The sequence below is a fragment of the Micromys minutus genome (genome assembly GCF_963924665.1).
Source record: "Micromys minutus genome assembly, chromosome: 22".
In the NCBI taxonomy this organism is placed as follows: domain Eukaryota; kingdom Metazoa; phylum Chordata; class Mammalia; order Rodentia; family Muridae; genus Micromys; species Micromys minutus.
The window spans coordinates 14,488,934-14,511,301 of NC_137957.1; the positions used below are offsets into that span (position 1 = coordinate 14,488,934).

General features: G+C 43.0%; 1 protein-coding gene across 12 annotated transcripts in view; it reads right to left on the bottom strand.

The window, feature by feature from the left end:
• GRIP1 (glutamate receptor interacting protein 1) overlaps positions 1-22,368 on the bottom strand; it is a gene marked incomplete at its 5' end in the record, with an annotated part of 570,261 nt that overhangs the window by 115,291 nt on the left and 432,602 nt on the right. For all 12 annotated transcript variants that reach the window (XM_080935612.1, XM_080935622.1, XM_080935620.1 and 9 more), the window contains 5 exons: positions 1,917-2,062; positions 4,149-4,224; positions 8,511-8,594; positions 15,959-16,104; positions 17,328-17,463. In XM_080935612.1, the coding sequence (XP_080791738.1) occupies positions 1,917-2,062; positions 4,149-4,224; positions 8,511-8,594; positions 15,959-16,104; positions 17,328-17,463 (588 nt within the window). The remainder of the gene's footprint in view (positions 1-1,916; positions 2,063-4,148; positions 4,225-8,510; positions 8,595-15,958; positions 16,105-17,327; positions 17,464-22,368) is intronic.

A 22,368-nucleotide genomic window follows, 5' to 3' on the forward strand; every position in this document is an offset into this window, starting at 1 on the left:
AATATTTTCAAAATATTGTGGGCAAAAGCATGTGAAATGAAAACAAGACATTGGATGAACTTTTAGAAAATATAATAATCCAGGCTGTATCATTTCTAAATGATCCCTTTGAGAAAGGATGAAATGTTTTCAGAGACCAAAGCAAACACTGCATCTTAAGGGCAACGGAAGACTTGGGCTTTGATTTAGAGCTTTAGAGCATGGAAATGATCAACGCTCATTTCCTTATAGTTAACAACAGTTTGTTATGGCGAGCATTTCACATGCATTTGTCTATTTAATACACCAATACTTTGAAGAACTAGTTTTCCTGTTATCCCTACTTTAGGCATGACTTCCTAGACCAGCCAGCCTGGAGAGATGAAATGATTTGTCCAAGGTCAAGGGACTCCAGAATTCAAACCAATGTATCCAAAGACTCTGTATTCTTTAGTGTTAGGACCCCCCTTACCCCCTTTTAAAAAATGTCTTCTTCAGTCTCACACTTTCCTTGTTATCATATTACGTCTCTATGAGTCAGACCCTTGGGCTTCTCCTAAGAATTTGATAATACAGTTCAACCACATTTAAAAGGAGGGATTTTCACCTTGTAAATATTTAAAATAATATGGGTTTGCATTTATTAAGTATATTGATTTGTTAATGGGTGAGAGAAAAAGTAACAGTCATCTTCCGTTGGCAAATGAAACTGCGCTTCCCAATCCTCCTCCTAGGAAGAGTGTGCTGAGTGTACAGAGATCCCAGTGCACGTGCCCTGGAACAAACATGGCAACATGGATAAAAATACCAAATACGAAGGGAAGCAAAGAAACCCCCATAGGCTTTCATTAGAAATAAAATGCTTTACATCTACTTACATCACAGATGAAAACCTATGCATTTCTACGTCTACTCAATACAAGCTATTTGGAGCAATGAAAAATTGTTGGTGTATATTCACTGTAAAGAGAGTGCCATTCAAGAATATCATGTACTATGACTATGATCAGTCCATATTCACTGCTGGTTCCCCTAGCCCACCCATCTTGCTTGTCTTCTTCCTCTTCCTTTTCCTAGATAGAATTGCTTCCACTTTAATACACACACACACACACACACACACACACACACACACACCACAGAGGCCACATATGAGAGATATCTTTCTGAGTCTACTTTATTTTGCTTATCACTTGCATATCCATGTTTATTGCAGCATTATTTATAATAGAAAATGATACATTTATGTGCCTGTGAACAGATGAACGGGTAAAGAAAATACACACACACACACACACACACACAGAGTTTTCTTCAGCCATAAAAAAAGAATGAAATTAAGCTGTTTTCAAGAAAATGGGTGTGTGTGTGTGTGTGTGTGTGTGTGTATCTGAGCATATGAGCCTTATTGGAGAGACTACATCACTCTGTGTCATTCATGCATCACAGTCTCCTCCATGAGTGCAGACAGTGAACCATGTCCCCACACAGGGATTTACATAGCCATCAGCATGTACTCGGGGGATCAAGTCATTAAAAGCCTCTGCAGAGAAACTCAATCTGGCTGCTTTCTCTGTCACCTCACTGTCAAGACTTGTGGCTGCTAGGGCTCTCTTGCAATGACATGAAAATCAGAAAGCCAGAACTCGAGTTTTGTGAGTCAGGGAGGTAGAACTAGTTAGGTGCAAATGTATACTGTGGACGCAAGAACTGACGGCCAGGTCAAACACTGATAGGGTGAGACTTCATTATTGAAGCCGTGGACATGAGATCTGTGTACCACTGGAAAGTACCACTTACTGCTTCCTAACTCAGAGCAAATGTGTACCCATGCAACCCCAGCTGCTATGAGAGCAGGACTATTCACACCCAAACCCTAAGGTGTCTTTTCAGCTGACACAGTATAAGACATCATATCCTTGGGGCTTCACACATACCCATCACGGAGACGTCATATTCTATCAGCAGCGTTGCTTCTTGTCCACACTGTTTAAGAATGCTCATGGCCTCAGCATGGGTGGTTCCCAGAAGCCGAATTCCATCGACACTGAGTAACCTGTCTCCAGGTTTGATGGTACCCTCTCTAGAGATGGCATAAAGGGACAGTCTTGATTAATTTAGCATAATGGGGCTCAGCGCTAATAGCCACTTAGCCGGAGACATGCTTTCTCGCACACTCTGCCATTCCCCCCCCCCCCCCAGTTGCGCACTCTTCAGACATCAGGAATGACAGTTAGAGTGTAAAGAGGTAGCCTTGAACAGAAAATCGCTGTAATACAAAAACCAGTAATGAGACTATAACTAGCTATTAGCAAATAACCTGGTCACCTACAGTTAACTCTTGGAGGACAAAAAGGAAGGGAGGTACATTTTGCCCTCTTGTAGGCTTTCTCTTGATAGTCTAAAATTGATTTATTAGAGCCCGGGAAATAGCATTCACCTATTTTGCCCAAAGTTAGATTGAACAGAGAAGCCAGAGAAGCCTTTTAATTCCATTCCATTTATCAGCAGTGAACCCGAGTGGAAGATGGAGTGCTAGGGAGAAGTTTCCAAGTCTGTAAATTTCCCCACTGAGTTAGGAGGCCATTTGCCAATCATTATGCCAAACCAGCCTCATGTGCCTGGGACGAGGCAGGCAAATGATATACTCCCTGCTGTGGCCACAGTCTTAAGGCACCAGGAAATGACTGTCTAAGCCATTAGAGACATCATGGAGGCACTGTCAAAGGAACCTCCGGGTCACAGTCTCTGCTTGCAGGAAGGAAGGGCCTGAGATGAAAAAGTCAAGGTCTGACAAACGTGGAACATGGAAGAATAGAAATGACTCGTCAAACACATCTTTCACTCAGACCGTTCTAGGCCCATGACTGAAGTTTCATATTTAGTGCTTGGGTGTCTCAGGATTCTAATTGCATTTGACAATAATGTGTGCATTGCTCCCGACATTCTTGTTAACCCTAACCATAAAGATTAATGAGCAGTGTGTATACATTTATTTTCTTTAGAAAGAGCAGTATAGGGAGAGAGGGTGGGACTCTCTGAGGCTTGTATTATGTGCTGTCTTCTGCAGAGGCAGAGAGACACTAGTGCAGGCCGGAAGCCAACATCTTCTCATTTTCTTGTTTTATATGAAATATCATCCTCCTTAGAAGTCAGCTCACAGCATGAGTTCTGTAGGAAAAAACCTGAACTTGTAGCCCAGTCCTCTTTAATACCCACCTGAACTTAAAGCCTGCCCACGGCTTTGATTGGTCAGCTGTGAGAAAATTAAAGTGACTCATTTACAGGGTGGTTGTAAATCTAAAATAAGACCATATTAGCCAGACAGATGGTGTGCTTTCTGGAACATAGAAAATGCTTCATGAATAGCAGTCATTGTGATGGTTTCTTTCCCACAAAGTTAAAAATAAATCAATCTTCATTCTAAACGGATAGGCAGATACAACTGGTGTGTCTTCTTCCTACCCTTGAACAGTGTCTGTGGGGAAGAGCTTTCTGCCATCATTCCGGAGCCCACCTTGGCCATCAGAAAACAACACAGGCTCAAGCATCACGAGAGACAAACAGATTCCCAGTTTACTTGTGACCCAAGCAAGGCTTATGAGAAAACACCTAAGAGCATTTTCCATTCCCATACCAATTTCCCAAGAAAGAGATCTCTAGAAACAGACACTGTTTCTTCCATCTGACTAAATGTCACTCCCTCATGACGTGCGGGGTCATCATCGTGAAGTGATGATACAGCCCAGGTGTTATGTGCTGATGGTCAGCGTCGAGGTACCACTGATTCTTCCCAAGATGGGAACACAGCAGCACTGAAGGGCACAGGCCAAGGTCCTACCTTGAGAGAGCCTGGTGCTTTTTGTAAGTGCTTGTGCAGAGTCAGGCCACCCAGCCCCGAGAGGCAGCCAGTGAGGTCTACATCTCCAGTGGAGGCACTGAGCTCAGAACCAAGCACTTGCTGTGGAGGGAGCATGGGAAAGGTAGGCAAACCCTTATTATTATTATTATTTTTGCATCCACAGCTCTAATTCTTTGAGTTTTTATATCCTCACATACATACTTGATATCCAGCTGCTACTATGAGACGTGACAGACATTTTCTCTTTCAGAATCTCCAGCTTCCTTCTATGGATTTTTGCATAAAGACACAGAAAGATGTAGTTTACCTGTCAGCAGGCCCTCCAGGACGAACACAGGTTATCACAACCGGACGGGACTTATTTCTATCATCATGGGCTCCCCCTAGTTAAAGCAAAAACAAAACAAAAAGGAAGGTTGCTTAAAACCACTCTTGTTCCTTTTTAAAAGAATCACTTACAAAGTGTGTCAGCTAAGGCATTGCAGTAGATGTGTGGATCTTTGGGGGAGAACATGTCGCTTTCTCTCCGGGATGTAAAAATCACTAAAAGGCATATTTGTTTTCGGTGGGATGTTTCTGAAGTCACTGCCTCCCCACCTCGCAATAAATATAAGCAGTTATCAGGGTGGTATAGGGCATTTGACAATGGGAATGGTGTGGGGTTCAGTAATTAAAACTACTGGTCCAATGAGAATGTCTGCCTGTCATAAACAATGTGAAGGTATGAATGCCTCATGCTGAGCCTGGGCCAGGATATACAGGAGGAAGCAGGTCTCTGACCATATGTATTAGAAGAGACTCAAGAAAAGGGTCAAGTGGGGAAGGAAGGAAGGAAGGAAGGAAGGGAAGGAGAGAGGAAGGGAGGGACAGGTGGAGGGCAGGAGGGAGGAGAGAAGGAAGAAAAGTGTGGTGGCACACACTTATAATTCCAGCACTTGGGAAGCTGAGGCCGTAGGGGTCCTTCTCACTGTGGAATCAGCCCGGTCTTTGAGCTATGTAGCCAATTCCAGGCTTGTCTTGACTATAGAATATGATCCTGTCTAGAACAAACCTAAGTGGTGTATAAATGGCCACTGACAAAATTAGTGTTCAAAAATCTTAGGAGCGGGTTTGCCATACTTTCCCCTCCTGATGGCAAATGAGGATTTAAATTATGCCTAAGAAAAATTTCTGTAGAGGTGTTTGTAGAACTACAGTGTAGAGGAGCTTCAGATAGAAGGTGATCTGTCGGGAATTTTCTTTTTGATCCAGGACCAGTTTGTACAACTTCCTTCACCCGTGCTCCCCAGCCTGTGCTTGTGGCCAACCAGTAATGGAGCAAGTCACAAAGTTTGAGGCAGTCCACTCCACATCTGGACCAGGCAGAGTTACAACATTCTTCCTAATAGTCCCTTGGTGCCATCCAAGTCATACATTGGTCCTTGTTATATAGACTAGACTATTAACACATACAAATACCATGTCTGCTTTTCTCCAAATGAGTTTTCTCCAGAGCAGAAAATGGTGGTTCTAGCCCATTAGAGTCTATCTAAGATGGAATATTTCCTAGTCCATTCTTTATGTGACCCGAGTTCCTTATGGATTGTCATCCTGGGAGATCTCATGGGTGGTCTCTAGTTTCCCAGTGTCTGATAAATATGAAGACCACCATCATCTCTTTTCAATGAGTGTGTGGTAGAACAGACTGTAATTTCCAAAACCTGGCACATTCAGCTCAAGAGAGATTATGGAGAATTGTGGGTGTTTTTGTTTGTTTTTCTGCAAAACATTTCTAAAAGTTACATTTGCTTTTCTATGCCAGAACTGGTTTAGAAAGGGATGCAGGTTAAAACCAGCAAAAATAAAAAAACAAAACAAAACAAACAAAAAAACCTCTTCCGATGATTTTCTCAGATCCAAATTTAAATATAAAACACTGAATGCATGCTACTTGAGTTCCAAATTCCTTGACAGCTGACATTTCATCATCATTGAAGTAATCCACTAAGTTTGCCATCCACTTAAGTTTTAGGAGTTTGGACTTAAAATGTAAAACAGGCAACTCAGACCAGCCAAGCTCCCTGGCTATGACACGCATAAGCATCCTTTGAGATGCTTTGACAAGCATTAGCATCTGGGCTGGAGACGGAGCTTGGGGTAGAGGAGCTTAGCATGACTGAGATCTCAGGTTCAATATTTAGCTCCAGAAAAGCAAGCCAGTGCCAGGGTCACAGAGGAGAAAGCGTGTGAGCGAACTGTGTCATACATAACAGGCCGACCTCTTCACAGCTGTAAACTTGGGAATGTCTAAGTTTCCTTGACCACTGTAAAAAGCAGGCTCAGCGAAGCAGTCCTCTTTAAATATAGATTTTTGTCGTTTAAGTTTGCTCTTGAAACATTTAAGCATTTTAGTTTCTACGTGTGCGGATAGGTCAGAGGGTAGCTTACAAGAGTCAATTCTTTCTTTTTTACTGTTCCAGGGGTTCCCAGGACCAAAATCAAACCATGAGCCTTGGTGGGAAGGGCAGTCGCCCATTAATCCAACATGGTTCCTCAGAGACTCAGAGCATGTTCTTTCTTTCCAAGGATAAACTCACTGAAGTTAGGGCATGGAGGCCCCACTCTTGGTTCTGTGGGAAGAATTTTCCAGTCTTTCTGGAACCAAGTTTTTTTTTTTTTTTTTTTTTTTTTTTTTTTTTTTTTTTTTTTTTTCGGGGCATTAGAAGCAGAATTTTATCCATTGCTACAAATTCCACGAGAACACGTGAGCAAGAAGCTCTCCAGGACGGAACGGACATGTTCAGTCTGCAATATCCACCTCCTTCACGATTTATCAGTCTTCGCGCTGATCCAAATAGAGCTAAAGATGGCGTCTTTGTCAAAACTATCAATTATTCATCCATCTATCTATCCATCATGTTGCTCATGCGGTTAGCCGACAACCTTTAATGGATGGGTTGAGAAGAGCAGAGGAACTTTCTAGAGGTGGTCCTCGAACAGATTTTAAAATGTAAAGATGTAAAACTGCAAAGCCTCAGGTCTAACCAGTGTGTCAAGGCAATTCCTGGTCTATACAATGTGGTGGTCACGGGCTAAAACTGGCTCTTTCCTGTGGATACTTTAAAACACAATGGCACCTGTAATCACACAAATTCAACAGAAGAATGTTGACTGACTCATTCACGCTTCCTTTTCTGTATGAGGTCCCCCCATGCATCAGCTAGTACTTCAGCCTCATAAACTTTTGAAATTCCTGAAAGTTGTTAAAGGGATATTTTTGGTAAGATTACACCATTACTTGCCTGGAGACAGATGTGGGATTCAGTTCCATCTAGTTACTGTATTTTGTAACGAGAAATTACTGTTGGCCTAAGTCTTGCATTAGCAGTTCGGTTTGTTATTGATTAACTGTATAGTAATTAGTCATGAATGTGTACAGCTAAAGTAGTCTTCAATGCAGTTTTTCAACAATCAGAACTTTTTTCATGTGTTTCGAACCGCCATATAGAATTTATATACATTATCTTTCAGTCTAAATATCGTATAAGGAGAGTTCTGACTATATTTATTTAATTTTTTTTTTTTTTAATTTAAGAATGGTTGTGGTTGGTAACCTGACCTTGGAGCCCAGTGTGAGTCTTAAAAATAGGTTTTGGCCAGAGAAATGTCATAACTGCTGAGCCAGCACACACAATGGATTCCTAGTTTATCTACTGCTTTACTCAGTTGGCGGAAGTTATCAACTTGTGTCTCAGATTCATTGATCTCAACTCCTTGAGGTAAGGTCATTGTCTCCTGATACTACAGCACTCCCTGCTATACTGGCGTGTGGACGTGTGCTTAGTTAATATTTTATTGAGAGGTGGGTTTGCTAAATGACATCCAGATTATTATGGAACATTCAGAGCTCAGCTAAGAAGAAAAGCTTATCCAAGCAAACACAGCTGTTTTAGTGTTCGATACATATGTAGTTAAGATGAACAGCCGATATTGGTTTAGACTTTATAACACATTTGGACGGAAATTTCCCTTAAAATAGAAGATGTTACAGATAACAACAATATCAACAAGAAGAAAAGATTCCCCCCAAAGTGTAATGTTAGTTTCTGATGCAGACATAGTTATTGAGTATCATTATCATCCTATGGATGAAGAACTGCCAATGTTCTGACAGTCTTTCAGGGGTGAATCACTACTAAGAAAAGCAAAACCAGAAAAGCCCAGGGCCATAGTCCAGAATTAATGCAGTCACTTGAACTCTTTGGCATCAAGGTTGACCCATAATGAGATATGTTGAGCTGATACTCTTGGGTACCCCAAGGACTAGGTTGTCTTTGGTTTTTAGAAAGCTGCTGTAATAAAATTCATTTCCAAAGAAAGTAATGTGAATGAAGTGGCTTAATCCTCATGAATTAAATCAAACCATACCTATCAACATGTTTGATTCAAGAATGCAGAGCAGTTACAAAGACAAAGAATATTGGAAAGAGCTAAGTCAGTGTGCTCTCTGAGAACTGACCAGCTCCCCAGGCTGCTTGCCCTATATTACTGGGCTAAAACAAAGCCCATCATTTGGAATTCATTTGATTCTTCATCGTTGTTTTATTTGTTTAAGGATAACCCCCCCTTGAGAACATCAGGTTTTAAGGACGCCCTCTGTATCTCCCCATAGTTATTAGCGTCCACCTACCTCGGATGACAAAACCAAACGTGTTGCCTTCTTTGTGCAAAGTGACCTCCACTGTTCGGAACATAACACTCGATCCTTGCACAGCTGCATACGGGAATGAGATGGGAAAGCATAAGTCTGCGGCTGTAATGACATTTCTATTGTAATTTTTTCCCAATGTGACATAATAGGCTTGCAAGTTATGTTGCAAATAATTTATTTCGAAGAATAGAGCAATAATTCCAATGAAGTCTGAGGAAAAAACAAACCTGAAATGGCATGCAGACACTGTAGGTAGTTATCCGTATAAATGACCCGTATTGTTCCAAGTAGAAGCCAAACTCATAGCTAATTCCTTTCCTTCTGGATAGACACATTTTAGATAGGGAGTGATGTTTATGTTGTTTAAACTCTACAGAGCCAGCAAGGCAATTTTCAACAAATAGAAACATTTTCCTTTGTGGAATACAAAGGCATTATGACTTCTGCCAAGCTTATGAAGTGATTTCTGCATTCACGCTTAGTTTTGAATATGAGGCAAACTCGTTCCTCCCAGATTACAATCAATGGGTTACTTGGTGCAAATAGATGTTCTGACACATAGACAGCTGCTCGACACAGTTGCCAGCATCCCAAATGCGACTCAGAGAGCTAATGACGCCCTAAGTACATTCGCGTCGCGTCAACAAAGAAGACGAAGATCTGCCGGAACTCGTCTGCCTCCATGGCGTTCTGTTGCTTGGCTTTTATGGCTCTCATTTCACAAGATAAAACTGTACTGCCAAGTTTCAGTGTCTAATTATACTGAATGACACATGCAAGTATATTTCATGTTAAGACATAGACCCTAAAATACTCTGAAACTGCTTTTGGGACACAGCAAAGGACTCTGACCGTCTAATATACTATAGCTACATAAAAAAAAAAATCCCACCAGTTGGGTATTTTAACATGAGGTATGGGAATGGTTTTGTTGGTGCACAGAAGAGAACTTGCAAGTTGTACAGAAGCAGATGGCTTTCCATCCCTTAAAACACTGTGCGAGGGACGTTGGGAATGGTAGCATATGCTTACAATCATAGCACTTGGGAGGCTGAGGCAGGAGAATTGCTACAGAGGGCGTGAAAGAGCAGTCTGGGCTTCATAGTGAGATCCTATGTCAAAGGTGTAATATGTCTCTAGTCATAATTATCAGTAACACGTTTTATCCTGTTACTTGATCTTAACACATTTCTTACACAAAACTCTTAATATAAAATCCGTGACCCACAGGATGCTTTAGTGACACTGTGTGGCCTTTACTGTGGTGGTGAACATACACACGGTTCATTTTGTTTTCCTTCTCTGTGCAGTGTCCAACAAAATGACATGGCACTTTATTATAAAATAACCCTGTGCCACATGCTTTTCCCCAAACAAATGTCGAAAGTGCATTTCAGGTGGGCCAGGCCGAGATGTTCAGTGGGGTTGTTTTATCAAATCCTGACTTCACAAGAGTTTCAACTCTCAATGGGTTTCTTGAGACAGAGCTCCATCCAAACTCCAGGAGCATCTATCTGCACATCGACATTTTTAAAGAACCAATAAAAACATCCCTCTCTTCTTGCCATCTGTACAACTAGCTAGTGGCTTAAACTAGCTCGTGTTGTTATTTTTAATGATCAGAAACGCTATATCCTCAAAGGGATCCTATAGGAACTAGTATGAAGATTGCGCCTTCAAACTCACAGAATCAGGATGGTCCATGCCGTTGATCTGCTGACTGCCAGGCTGGGGCATAAAGGACAGGAAATGCCCTGCTAGGCTGAGAAGCCACACAAATGTCCAGCAGAACAAATGTTTGCTACATGGCTGATTTAATTGAATGTCACCTCCTGGCTATCGAGGGACTCCCATGTGCTCTAATCAACTAGACGTTGTGCCTCCAAACAGACCAAAGACTTGAGGGATAGTTTTAATTAAATGAAGAACAAAATTGGGCTTGAGCTAAATGATCTTTTATTTCCATGATCCAACAAGCACCTTGAAGAAACTAGCGTAGAATACGACATTTTCACTTTAAGAATGAGGAAGGCAGAACCTTGGCGAGAAATAACCGATGCCCATCTATTCTGTGCCCAGAACGCAGCACAGTGGCCTGCAAATATTAGTTTATTTAATCATTAAATCATCTTTCAATTATACCATATTCCAGCTCCAGGCCACCTGTGCTCGTTGGCTGGGTATCTGCTCTGGGGACATGAAGTACTAGAATTCTAATTTTGTTTTGGCTTTCTCTAGCTGACCACAGGATTCTTAGAGTCAAACCCAGTCTATCTGAAGACTTTGGTCCTACCCACAGCTTCAGATCACTCTGAAGTTGCTCACTTCCATTGCAACGGTAACTGTTGGCAACATTTTCTTTTAATTTAGAATTTTTATTTACATTTCATATGTTATCCCCTTTCCTCCCTGGGAACCCCCATCCCATCCTCCCTCTCCCTGCTTCTATGAGGGTGCCCCAACAACCATCCACCTACTCCCGACTCACCGCCCTGGCATTCCTCTACACTGGGGCATGAAGCTTTCACAGGATCAAGGGCCTCTCCTTCCATTGATGTCTGACAAGGCCATCCTCTGCTACATATGTGGCTGAAGCCATGGGTCGCTCTATGTGGACTCTTTGGTTGGTGGTTTAGTCCCTGGGAGCTCAGGGGGTCTGGTTGGTTGATATTGTTGTTCTTCTTATGGGGTTGCAAACCCTTCAACTTCTTCAGTCCTTCCCCTAAGTCCTCCATTAGGGACCCTGTGCTCAGTCCAATGGTTGGCTTCGAACATCCGCCTCTGTACATTTTAATATAACTAACTAACAATGTTGGATCTTTACCATTTTTATCCACACCATTGGTCCTTGCTAATTTTGTTTTCACACTCAGTCTTAGCATCCTTGTACCGACTATGGAAATGTGGCTCACTCTCTCACAGACGTGTGATGAAGGTGCTTGGCCAAAGGATTCCAGGGCTGGGTCAAAGGTCTCCTTGACATTGTGACTCCTTGTTTCTAGAGTTTTTATGTGTTTCTTTAAAGCTGCTCTACTATAGGTGATGGCTCCAAGTCAAACACTCCACCCCTCTTCCCTATTACCACCTCTAGAGGAGGACAGGAGTTGAATTGTTTCCCACTTTATCCAGTCTCCTTGCCTACAAATCTGGCTGTGTCCCTATGGGATTAGGGGATGAAATCAGAGGCTAGAAATGTGCTCAAGTAGGTGGGGCTCTCCTCTCTCCCTCTGCCACAGGGAGGGCTCTGTAGAGTAAGGCTCCTGTAGGCTCAACCCCAGAAAGAACTTCATGGAGGAAATCTTCAAACATCCCTCCTTCTCCATTCACACTCCCAACAAGATGACCACAGGGTCTGAACAAGATGGCCCCACAGTGACATGCTTTCATACACACATCTGAGGGAAGAAAGGATTCCTTTTGCTAGACAGCTGATCTGACTCAGCTGGTCTGACTCAACAGATGGACCAGGCACTAAACAGACTGACAGCTTTCTCTCTTTAATGATTAAATAGGGAAAATCTGTAGCTCCAAAGTTTGAATGGAAACAGTATTTAAGTAAATAAAATGTATCCCAAATTACATTCTTTCTAATTTTTTTCCCCACTGATGATAAAATGTTAAGTGCCAATTGAAAATGGCCCAGAAGTAGTTAGCATTTCAAAACTCCACTGGGGTTCTGTGGACAGAAAGTGGGAAGGCACTTTGTGGATCAATGGTTAATGCATAAATACCTGAGATACATTTTGCTTAAAATCTCCCCAAGTAGCTCTGAGAGTAGTTACAGAATTTTCCTGTGAAATTGAAGTTTGGAACACAGGTAGACCAAGTGCTTCATTTCCATAAAGAAATGGAATTTTAGAGATGATAAATGAATTGTCCAAGTTCAGGTTTTCTTTCTTTCTTTTTCTTTCTTTCTTTCTTTCTTTTTCTTTCTTTCTTTCTCTCTTTCTTTCTTTCTTTCTTTCTCTCTTTCTTCTTTCCTTCCTTCCTTTCATTTCTCTTTTTTCTTTCTTTCTTTTTTCTTTCTTTCTTCTCTTTCCCTTTCTCCCCTCCCTCCCTCTTTCTTTCTCTTTCTCTTTCTCCCCTTTTTCTTTCTTTCTTTCTTTCTTTCTCTGTCCGTCCATCCATCATCCATCTATCCATCCATCTATCTATCTATCATCTATCTATCTATCTATCTATCTATCTATCTATCTATCTATCTATCTTCTCTCACAGACACATATATCCTTCCCAGCTTTCTAATCTTGCAGACAGCTGAGGTCTGGGTGTGTGGTTGCTGATGTTGAGGGAAAGGGCTGATGGCATCTTAGGTGGGCCTCAGGTAGCTGCTGTAATGGCCTGCTCATTTTCTTGCTCTAGGTACATGAATGGCTTGTTAATGCCTTTCACCTTTCTGAACTCTCAGGCCTTCATAATTTCCCCAATCTAAGAAAAATAGATAGAGATCATCCTTGGCGGATCAGCCTCTTCCAGCTGAATTGTATCATGACAGATACACTGTTGTTTAAAAGCACTCCTTTCTCTTTTCCTGTCAGTTTTACTGCACGGAGAAGACAAATCTACTTAAGCACCAAGTCTCCATAGATTTAACTCCTAAACATGTCTGATCCTAGCTCTCTCCCCTTTAACTCTAAGGATGCTGTAGGGTCCACAGATATCATCTCTTTGGAAGGCAGTTCACAGCCTTAGGCAAATAGGTTTAGATATTCTCCCTTTAATCTGTAAAATGAAAGATTGAAACACTGTGATCTGACCATGCAGTTTTAAAAGTGTGAATCTTCCATGGGGCCTCAGCAACTGATTCCTTGTAGGTCATAGCCCTGTCCTGGGTCTCCTTGTCTTTACTTTCTGCTCCAACGAGCCCATCTGCAGCCCAGCCTGTGCAGGCCACTATCTCCTACTCCCTTGCTGGACCCTCTGCCCAGACTGTTCCTTTGCGTAGTCACTCTGTCCCATTCCTTCCCATTCTCCCCCAAGTCCCCAGCTCTGAGTGATCTATGAACTGTACTACTCTCCACTCTTAGTCTTACCCTAAACCCTGTCATGAGTTCCTTTAGGAAGGGAATGCATTTTACTGATATACACACCCAGCAGAAGGTAAACATATAAAGGAGAGCCACATCTCTATAGAGCTAGTTTTCTTAACTCCTGGCCGAAACTTTGAGCTAACGATTTAAAGGCAAATTGACTTTTCATAATGTTAAAGAAACCAGTGTCTTACAGTGGTAATGCTAATAATGGCTAATATTTGCCAAGAATGTAACAGTGGCCCAAGGATGTGACCACATTACTGAATCCTTATAGAGTATACCTAACAATGATGATAGCCATTTATGGGCGGGTATTCCCAGGCTCAGAGAACATAACATAGCCCAGGTGTTTTAATCCGGTCCTGGAGTCCCAGATACCTTCTGTATTATCGCAATCTCAGTTTCCATTGAAATCGCTTGCCCACCCTGCTTCCCTTAATATTTCTATGTATATGGCAAACAAAGTCTCCAATGTCATATTCAAACAATCTCTCCCCAACGAGCCAGCCCTCCCCTATAATCTTGCCTAGCTCCATTATTCCAGATGCTCAGGCTCAGAAACCTTGGTGTGACCCCTGACTCTGTCTTTGCTCAGCCTGACTCTGGTTCATGAACACTCATCACCACCATTTCTTACCTGGATCACTGTCCTAGTCTCCTACCTTGTTCCCCCACCTTTACCTCTGCCCATCGCTTCTGTCTGCAGCTCAGCAGCCACAAAGCGTTTGGGGAGGTGAGACCATGTGTGGTCTCTTTTTGAGGCCAGGGTTCTGGAATCAGTAAGAGCAGAGGAAAAGGTCCTCCCAGTGGCCCATAAGATCACCCCAGCCCTTACATTTCTGACCTTGTCTCTTAATTCTCTTCCTGCTTATTTTATTCTATCCCAGCCACGCTGGGTCTCAATGCTTCTAGAACCACAGGTATTGTCTTGCCTTCTGCTCTTATGGCTGACTCTTTCAGCTGCTTGGAGCTTTTCCATCAGAAGTTCATATAGCTGCTTCCTTCACTGCCTTCAAGTTCTAGATCCCTGTTGCCTTTTCAAAGACTGTTCCTCACATCATTGCCCAACACTGTGGTCTGGTCCCAGTCCTACATGGTTTTTGATAACCTGCCTTATGCCTGCAGATGGTGACATTCACGGATGTGCCTCCTGCTCCTGGAGCACAGCCATGGCCAAAGCAGAATAAATAATTATCGGCTTATTACAGAGCGCAGGTTATCACCAACCATTCATAGTGATTTAAGCTCCCACGGGTAGGAAGAAGTAAAGAGGGTCACATCCCTGGGGAACAGCTCCTCACAGGAGATGGGACGTTTGAGCATAGCCACAACACACAGCAGAGGCCACACCCCCAGGAAAGGAGCAAATGGCCTTTGGAGGCAGGCAGGCTAGGTTCAAATGCTCTGTATCCTATTAATTGGAGAAAACCTCGCCTTACACCTAAACGAATGAGAAGAAAAATTATACATGTCTATCTTGTAGTTTCCACTGGTTGATCAATAGATCATATATATATATAATATATCATATTTATATCTATCTATCTAACTACCTATCATCTATCTATCTATCTATCTATCTATCTATCTACCTACCTACCTATCATCTATCTATCTATCTATCTATCTATCTATCTATCTATCTATTTACCTACCTACCTACCTATCATCTATCTGTCTGTCTGTCTATCTATCTATCTAGTTCTAAGTGTCTGACAAATACTCAGTTACCTCTCATGACAACCAGTGATTCACGGTCTGCCGCAGACTCAGACATGGAGCTTAAGCAACGTTTTCAAAGACAAGCAGCGACTACAAGTGAAGTTGGTGTTTGCAGACGTCTGGCCTGATATTCAAGTTCCTTCCCAATCTGTCCCCATCCTCATGTCGAGGAGGATGTGAGTGGATGCCGGTGCTTCTCTCATGCTCTCGGCGTTTAGTACATGCTCAAAACATGTCTGTCTGGCTGCACTGATTACTATTATCACTGCTAAGTAATAATAAACGCGATATCATCTTATGTTTTTCTAGGAGCTCATCCACCAAAGAGTCAATATAAAGTGTCTAAAGACTTCACTAAGTCCAAGAACCATATCTTGGTAGCGCTTAAGGCACGGGCTTTTCAAATTACATTGCTCATTGAAGTAGCATAAATGGCAAAAACGTTCATGGATCCCGTTAATGGAACGCGAGCCCTCGATACCTTCAGTGCTAACTGAGCATCCCCCAGTTTTCTCTGAGGAGACTACACGTCTCCCAATTCGAGTTGCTTTGAAATGTGAAGGAACCGCTCCTCCCCCTCTGCCGTAGTAAGACTCAAGGCAGAGAGAGGCAGGCCTGCGGCTGTAGGAAGCTGCGTCAGGCAGCATCCCTCCCGGCATCCTCACTACTTACAGACCGGTGGCAGCTCATACTCGACCTCCAGGACCACTCTTTCCCCAACGTTTTTCAGCAGGCTGATGATCTCATCATGGCGGAATTTGGCCAGGTTGATCCCATTCACCGCTTTGATGTAGTCGCCCACATCCAGCTGGTCGCTCCTGCAAAACAAACCGTGTCTCTACAGCGGACACGTCCCTCCCGAAGGCCACTTGACTATCTTTCTTGTGTTCCCCCCTCTGGATTAACATGTCAACATAGCAAACACCCTGCTACTCGGGCTGTGACTGGACCCTAGAAGAAGGAGCGTGGCTGAGTCTGGATGGGATGTGGTAGGGGTGGGGCTAGCCTACTCTCACCCTGCCTGCTACATTTTGGCACTTTTGCCTTTGGTGTGCTACCATCTGATTGTTCTTCATACATTTTACCTCTTTTGTTTTTAATGCATCCTAAAAGCAAAAACTTCCGTGTGTGTGTGTGTGTGTGTGTGTGTGTGTGTGTGTGTGTGTGTATTACTTGCTTGCCCCCAGGGTTGCTTCTCTAGGGAAGGACCCTGACGCTGGATACTCCAACCCCGCCCCCGCCCCCTTACCCCCACCCTACCCCCTTATTTTTATTTTCTGCCTTATGGACATTTCATAGCTTTCAGTGTCCTTATTGAAAGTGGGACCAGACTCAGAGCCAAGGAAATTAGTCAGCATATTTTGTTCTTATTGTTTGCTTTATAAAACAATTGTCTATTACTAAACAGGACTAAGAAGAAGAATATCGGGGAAGACGAAATGACTGAGAAAGCCTTGAGTTTCAGTGTCATTACCATCCCCCTCACAGAGCTCCAGCTGTTCTGGGCTTTACTAGACAGGCTTCCAAACCAAGAGCAAACAGTAGGACCGGTGATGGGAGGAAAAATATATGTCACTGGACATACAGACACAGTGTGAGGTCCCTGCTCCACATGTCCCCTAGAGAGCTCTTAAGTCCTGGTGGAAGGAGAGCAAAGGAAACATTTCCCTTGGACACTGGGAGTTGAGCCTCCATGTCTTCCTCATTTGCCAAGTTCACGTCTTAGGGGGCATTTGCTCCACATTTAGTAGATCTGAACATCACCTTCCCACTGTGGGCCCTGAGGAATTAAACCGGGGAGAGCGGAGTGCCTCCTGAGGTGACACAAAACTCCTCAGTGGCTTCAGCCCAGCATAGCCGAGCCACTGGCAGATCAGGGGACCAGTTTCAGAAGCAAGCCCGCTGTGCTTCTGCAGGGGAGATGCTACCTCAAAGAGGACAGCTGTCATTTAATTATCAGTGACCTTTTCAGATAAGCTCTAATTTTCTGAATTAATTATACCCCCGCTCCTTTCACCCTGTTTCCCCATGAGGCCATTACCTGGCAGCGATTCCTCCCTGCCGCAGGTTCGACACTCTTGGTTTGCCATCTTTATCAATCCCTCCGGATACCGTCAGGCCAAGAGTGGTTCCCTCCTTCTTCATCAGCTCCACCACGGTGGAGCCCTTGAATTCCTCTGTAAAAGAGAAGCATTTAGCCCATTAAAGGTGAGGCGGTCCAGAGCTGCTGGCTATGTGGTGAAGTGACTCCTCCACACCCCCTACATTTCCCCTACATTGTCAAGGATGAGAAAGGATCTCAGTTTGCATCATAATCACAGCATCTCCTGGTTTCAGTGCTGCTGGTGCTGAGAAAGCTGGTCTAGGTCGAAGAAGCAATCAAATGGGAGCCAGTGGACTGGTCCACTCTGCTGTCCCAATAAGTAGTCTCAATTCTCTTAGGTACCAGTGACAGTATTCTCCCTGGGGTTTCGGCCATTCTTTAGAGACTTTGTTTTCTTCTTGTTGTAACTTGAAATACAACAGGACATTGCCAGGCAAGGAAGAACAGGATTTCAAATACTCATGAAGACGTATAAAATGTGGCAGAAAACTCACTGTCATTTGGACATCCCAGCTTAGGAAGCTAATTGCCAGAGGAGTGTTCTCCTTAGGTATTATCAACACTAGTTCATTAAAAACCAAAGTGCCACGGCTCAGGTGACAGGTCCTATTGTTTCTCAAGCAGCATGTCACAGCACAGCAAGGCAGTGTTGGCCCTCAGGATTTGGGCATAACTGCCATAAAACTTTTACCACCAAGGTAGCACAATTATTAAAGCTCACCAAATTTCTGGAAATGGTATCTACACACTATCCTGGATCTTACCCAGGGTAGATGGTAACATAAGAAAGAATACGCTGCTTTTAGGAACTAAAAATGAGGTCAATATTAATCTGTGGAGGCTTAACAATGGTAGTCTCTGTGTTAGAGGTTCATGTTTCCTCCTGTTACTCAGATACTTCCTGGATGGGGAGAGGGAACCACATGGGTTCCCAATTTGCACTGACCAGGTTATCGATTTTAGTGGTCATGAGCTACCAGAATGCCAAACATACATTAAAATAGAATAGCTTTTTCTTTTTTTAAATTAGGTGACAGTTTTTTTCTAAAGGATTATTTATACTCCCTTTTCCACTTTTCTTAGTTATACATAATAGTTAATTATATTTCAAGAATCTCTAAGAATGTTTATTACACAGATATTTAAATTGTTGATGACAGATTATTCCACCAAGATAGTAAAAAAAAATTATCTTAAGAGAAGAAATAGAATCTCATGTGGTCCAGTGTGGAGAGCCGACTACCTGGTGAAGAAAAGGCAAGAGGCACAAATGTGCTAACTTCATCAGGGACATAGATGTTATCCCCGTCAGTGGTGTCAGGATTGCTTGGGCTGATGATGTAATGCCCCAGCATGTCAATCAAGAAGCCATCATTTCCAAATGGCTGAGTGTATTATTCTTTAGAGTAGAGTCCAAAGAAGCAATGAGTTTATACTGATGTCGGCTTCACCCATAGTATCTCATCTAAAGGCTCAGGCAAGGACTGAAACTCTAGGAGCAAAGGTCTGGCCAACTGCATGAAATTCCCAGGCCGTTAACATTATTACCTAGAAATGCCTGTGCCTGCGCCCACAGGTGTCTATTCATCTTCTGTTCCTTCTTAAAACAAAACAACCACTTAGCCATACTGCTGCACTGATGTGGCCCAACAACTTAAGAAATAACCCAAGTCCTTGCTGGTAGAAAGCCAGGGCTCAATGTTAACAATTGACCCTGAGGATGCAGCAGACGGGGGTCTAACTGTAGCACAGGCATGTAAGGATGCTAGCAAGTCTGGCTGGCAAAAAAAACCTCGTTGACTGTTTTTTAAAATGTGCATCGTGGTCCTAGATACTTCAGCATCTCACTTAGACCTTTAAGAAGACATACAATGAAGACACATTAATTTTTGGGAATTCCATTCTGTGTCGTCCTTCTTACCCATTCCCCAGCTCAGCATCTCCTTCCCAACAACTTTATTTTGTCCTTTTTTTCCCCTCTAAGTAACCCACCAAGTTCACTTTGAAAATACTCAAGGGTGTGGCGTCATCCACCGGAGCATGTTTAGGCTGCCGTGGGACGAATCATTAGAGAACTCTGACTTGCCCTTCCTGAGGAGCAACCAACTGCCAATGACTCTTCCGTTTGGGGTCCTGTGTGGTTCCCTCACTCACGAGGAAATGTTGACTGGCTTAATTCTAGTCAGGTCTGGGTACCTGAAGCTGTTGGAGATTCACAAGAAGCAGTCTATCTGTAACTAGGAGACATGGCTCTGCTTCTCCCCAGTTTATGGCCCTTAATCTTTCTGTCTCTTCTGCTGCAATAGTCTCTGAGCACTCTAGCTTTCTCTCCCCCTCCCTCCCTCCCTCCCTCCCTCTCCATGTGTGTGGGTCTACATCTCACTGGCATCCGGTCTGCCTGGAAATGGTCATTGTCTCCTTGCCTTCATCAGCTGTGTGGTGCTTTGGGATGGGGGTAGGTCATACATGTTTTTGTTTTTGTTTTTGTTTTTTTTTTTCAGTTTTAGCAGCATGAAATCATTAAGCGTGTTAGAGGGAAGGATGTTCTGTGTAGTTACATGGTATGGTTAATGGGAGATTATGGAAGAGGGAGGAGCAGTCACTCTTATTTTCAACAGGACTCTGGTGTTCTCATCGAAGCAAAGCCACGTGTGTCTGATGACATCCGTTATTCTCATTGTAGCTTTATGGTTATTTACTTTCATCTGAGTTGTGTTGTCTAACTCTGAGACACGCATATTTAACACCCAGAGAAGGGGAGGGGTAGTAGAGGGGAAGGGAGAGAGAGAGGGAATAACGTAGATGTTCAATTTCTGGCTAATTACTTAATAATTACGTTGACTTCAGATCAGTCTCTGCTGTCTTCTGCTAACCTCTCTCCACTGCACATAGAAACTCTGATGTCTGGGAGCTGCGCTGATCTGTGGGTACAGAGGTACAAATTTAGAGGGCACTTGGACACTATGTCCACTTGACAGAATAAGAGTAGTAGGTTCACCCCTGTGGCTTGTGAGCTCTGGGTTCTGGGCTAGATTTCCAGTTCTATGCATTTCCTCTTGTGGCACAGGCTTTAGCCCCTATCAGAAAGTGGTTGGTTATCCCCATAACATTTCTGCCACTGCCACCCCCAGGGGTCTCCGGCCAGTCAGGTTATTGTTGTAGTTCAGAGTTCACAGTTGGCTAAGGTGACTGGCAGTCCCTTTCCCCCATCTGCCTACAGAGCGCCTACCTGGACTGTGAATTAGTCAGAGGGATGAAGCTTCCTGGTCAGTACCGACTGGATTTCTGTGTGTCCTTGTGACAGAAGGGCACATGAACATCCTAAGTGGTCTTGTCACGCCTGCCATGTGAACCCGTAATGCGGATTCCTACTTGGGTCTCCAAGCATGTGGGTACTGTGTGAGAGGGAACTATATGGCGTCCAGTCCTGTGTGATGAAGACCTGTAGGTCTGCCTCTGCAGGAAAACTACAGATAAAGTTTCTGGCTGAATCTCAAAAACAAAAAAACAAACCAAAAAACCCCAAACAAACAAACAAAACAAAACAAAACAAAAAAAAAAAGCCCCAAAACCCCAAACCAAAGAAACAAACTCCATTCTTTTAATTTAACTCTTTTATTTGGAATATAAATCCATTTATAAGCCGGTAATAGTCAATTACCCTCTCATTTAAAAATATTTTGAGTCTTTTTCTAAGAGCTAGTTTTAAATCAAGAAAGAAAACACTTATGCCCCGGTTAATTAAGTAATTGTGCAGTCATCAATTCAGCAACTCGGTGAATGCTTACAACGAGCCCAACAAAAAAAGCTCCAAGATGGAGATTGTTAAGTCCGTTATCCTCAGGATGCTGAGACTAGTTACAGAGAGGCAAAGCCGCACTGTGGCTGGTGGGAAGGCGCACAGAGGAAACCATTCTGGAACAAGGTAAAAAAAAAGGTGTATGTTTCCAAACGCAAGAACTCACTTCCCAGGCTTGTGTCCTGACCAAGCTGCTCGGTTCATTGATTCCGCTTAGCCGGGTAGCAGCCCAGACCAAAGACACAATACAAATTAGGCAAAGCCTAGAAGCCAGGGTAGAATATTCCTTAAAGGGAATGTGCTGAATCACAAGGAGGTTAACTGCACTAAGTCTCTTTAGTCTCAAAGGAGCTTATTCAGTCTGGTATGGCTGTTTCCAAAAGGAGTGGGAGAGAGGAGGCAGCCTGGGGTGGGAGGTGGGGGATGGGGAGGATCTTGCTTCTGGAATCTGTTTCCTGCTAACCCACAGGCTCTTTTCTACCCAGCCATCAATCACTGCATTTTTGGTATTTAATGTTTGCATAATGATGCAGTGGCGAGGAGGGGTGAAGACAGATGCCTTCGTTTCCCGTGTGTGTCAAGTAAACAAACACTGCAGTGAAAACACGGGACTCGCGTAAATTGAGATGTACCAGACATTTCCTTCCTTTGTGATTTCAATAGAAAATTTCACTCCACAAGGAAGACTGTGTGCACAAGGAAGACCGCGCACAGCAAACAGAGCACTTTCCCATTATCAGCAGCCCAGGAAAGAGAGGATGCTTCGCCGGCAAGGAAGAGACAGTTCCAGAGTTGAGATTTTCCTCATCGATACATTTAATTATCATTAAGAAAGAAAAAGAAAAAGAAAAGAAGAAAGGACAAGTTCACATCTGCTTACTGACTAAACAGACCCACACAAGTCTCAGTGGTAGCATGGAATTTAACTGTTTGTTCATTTTCTTTGAGTTTGTAAATTCAATCTTTTAACAAAGTCCTGAAAGTTTTAAGAAAAGCAATAGCTGTGATGCATGGATGCAAAAATAATTATGAAAAAAATATTATGAACATTATGAAAATCTAGTGAATATAAACTTTTACAGAATACAGGACAATGTATGGATAGCCTTGTGTGTAAGTGTGTTTGTGTGTGTGTGTGTGTATGTGTGTGCATGGGACAGTCGGAGGTTAACACCAATG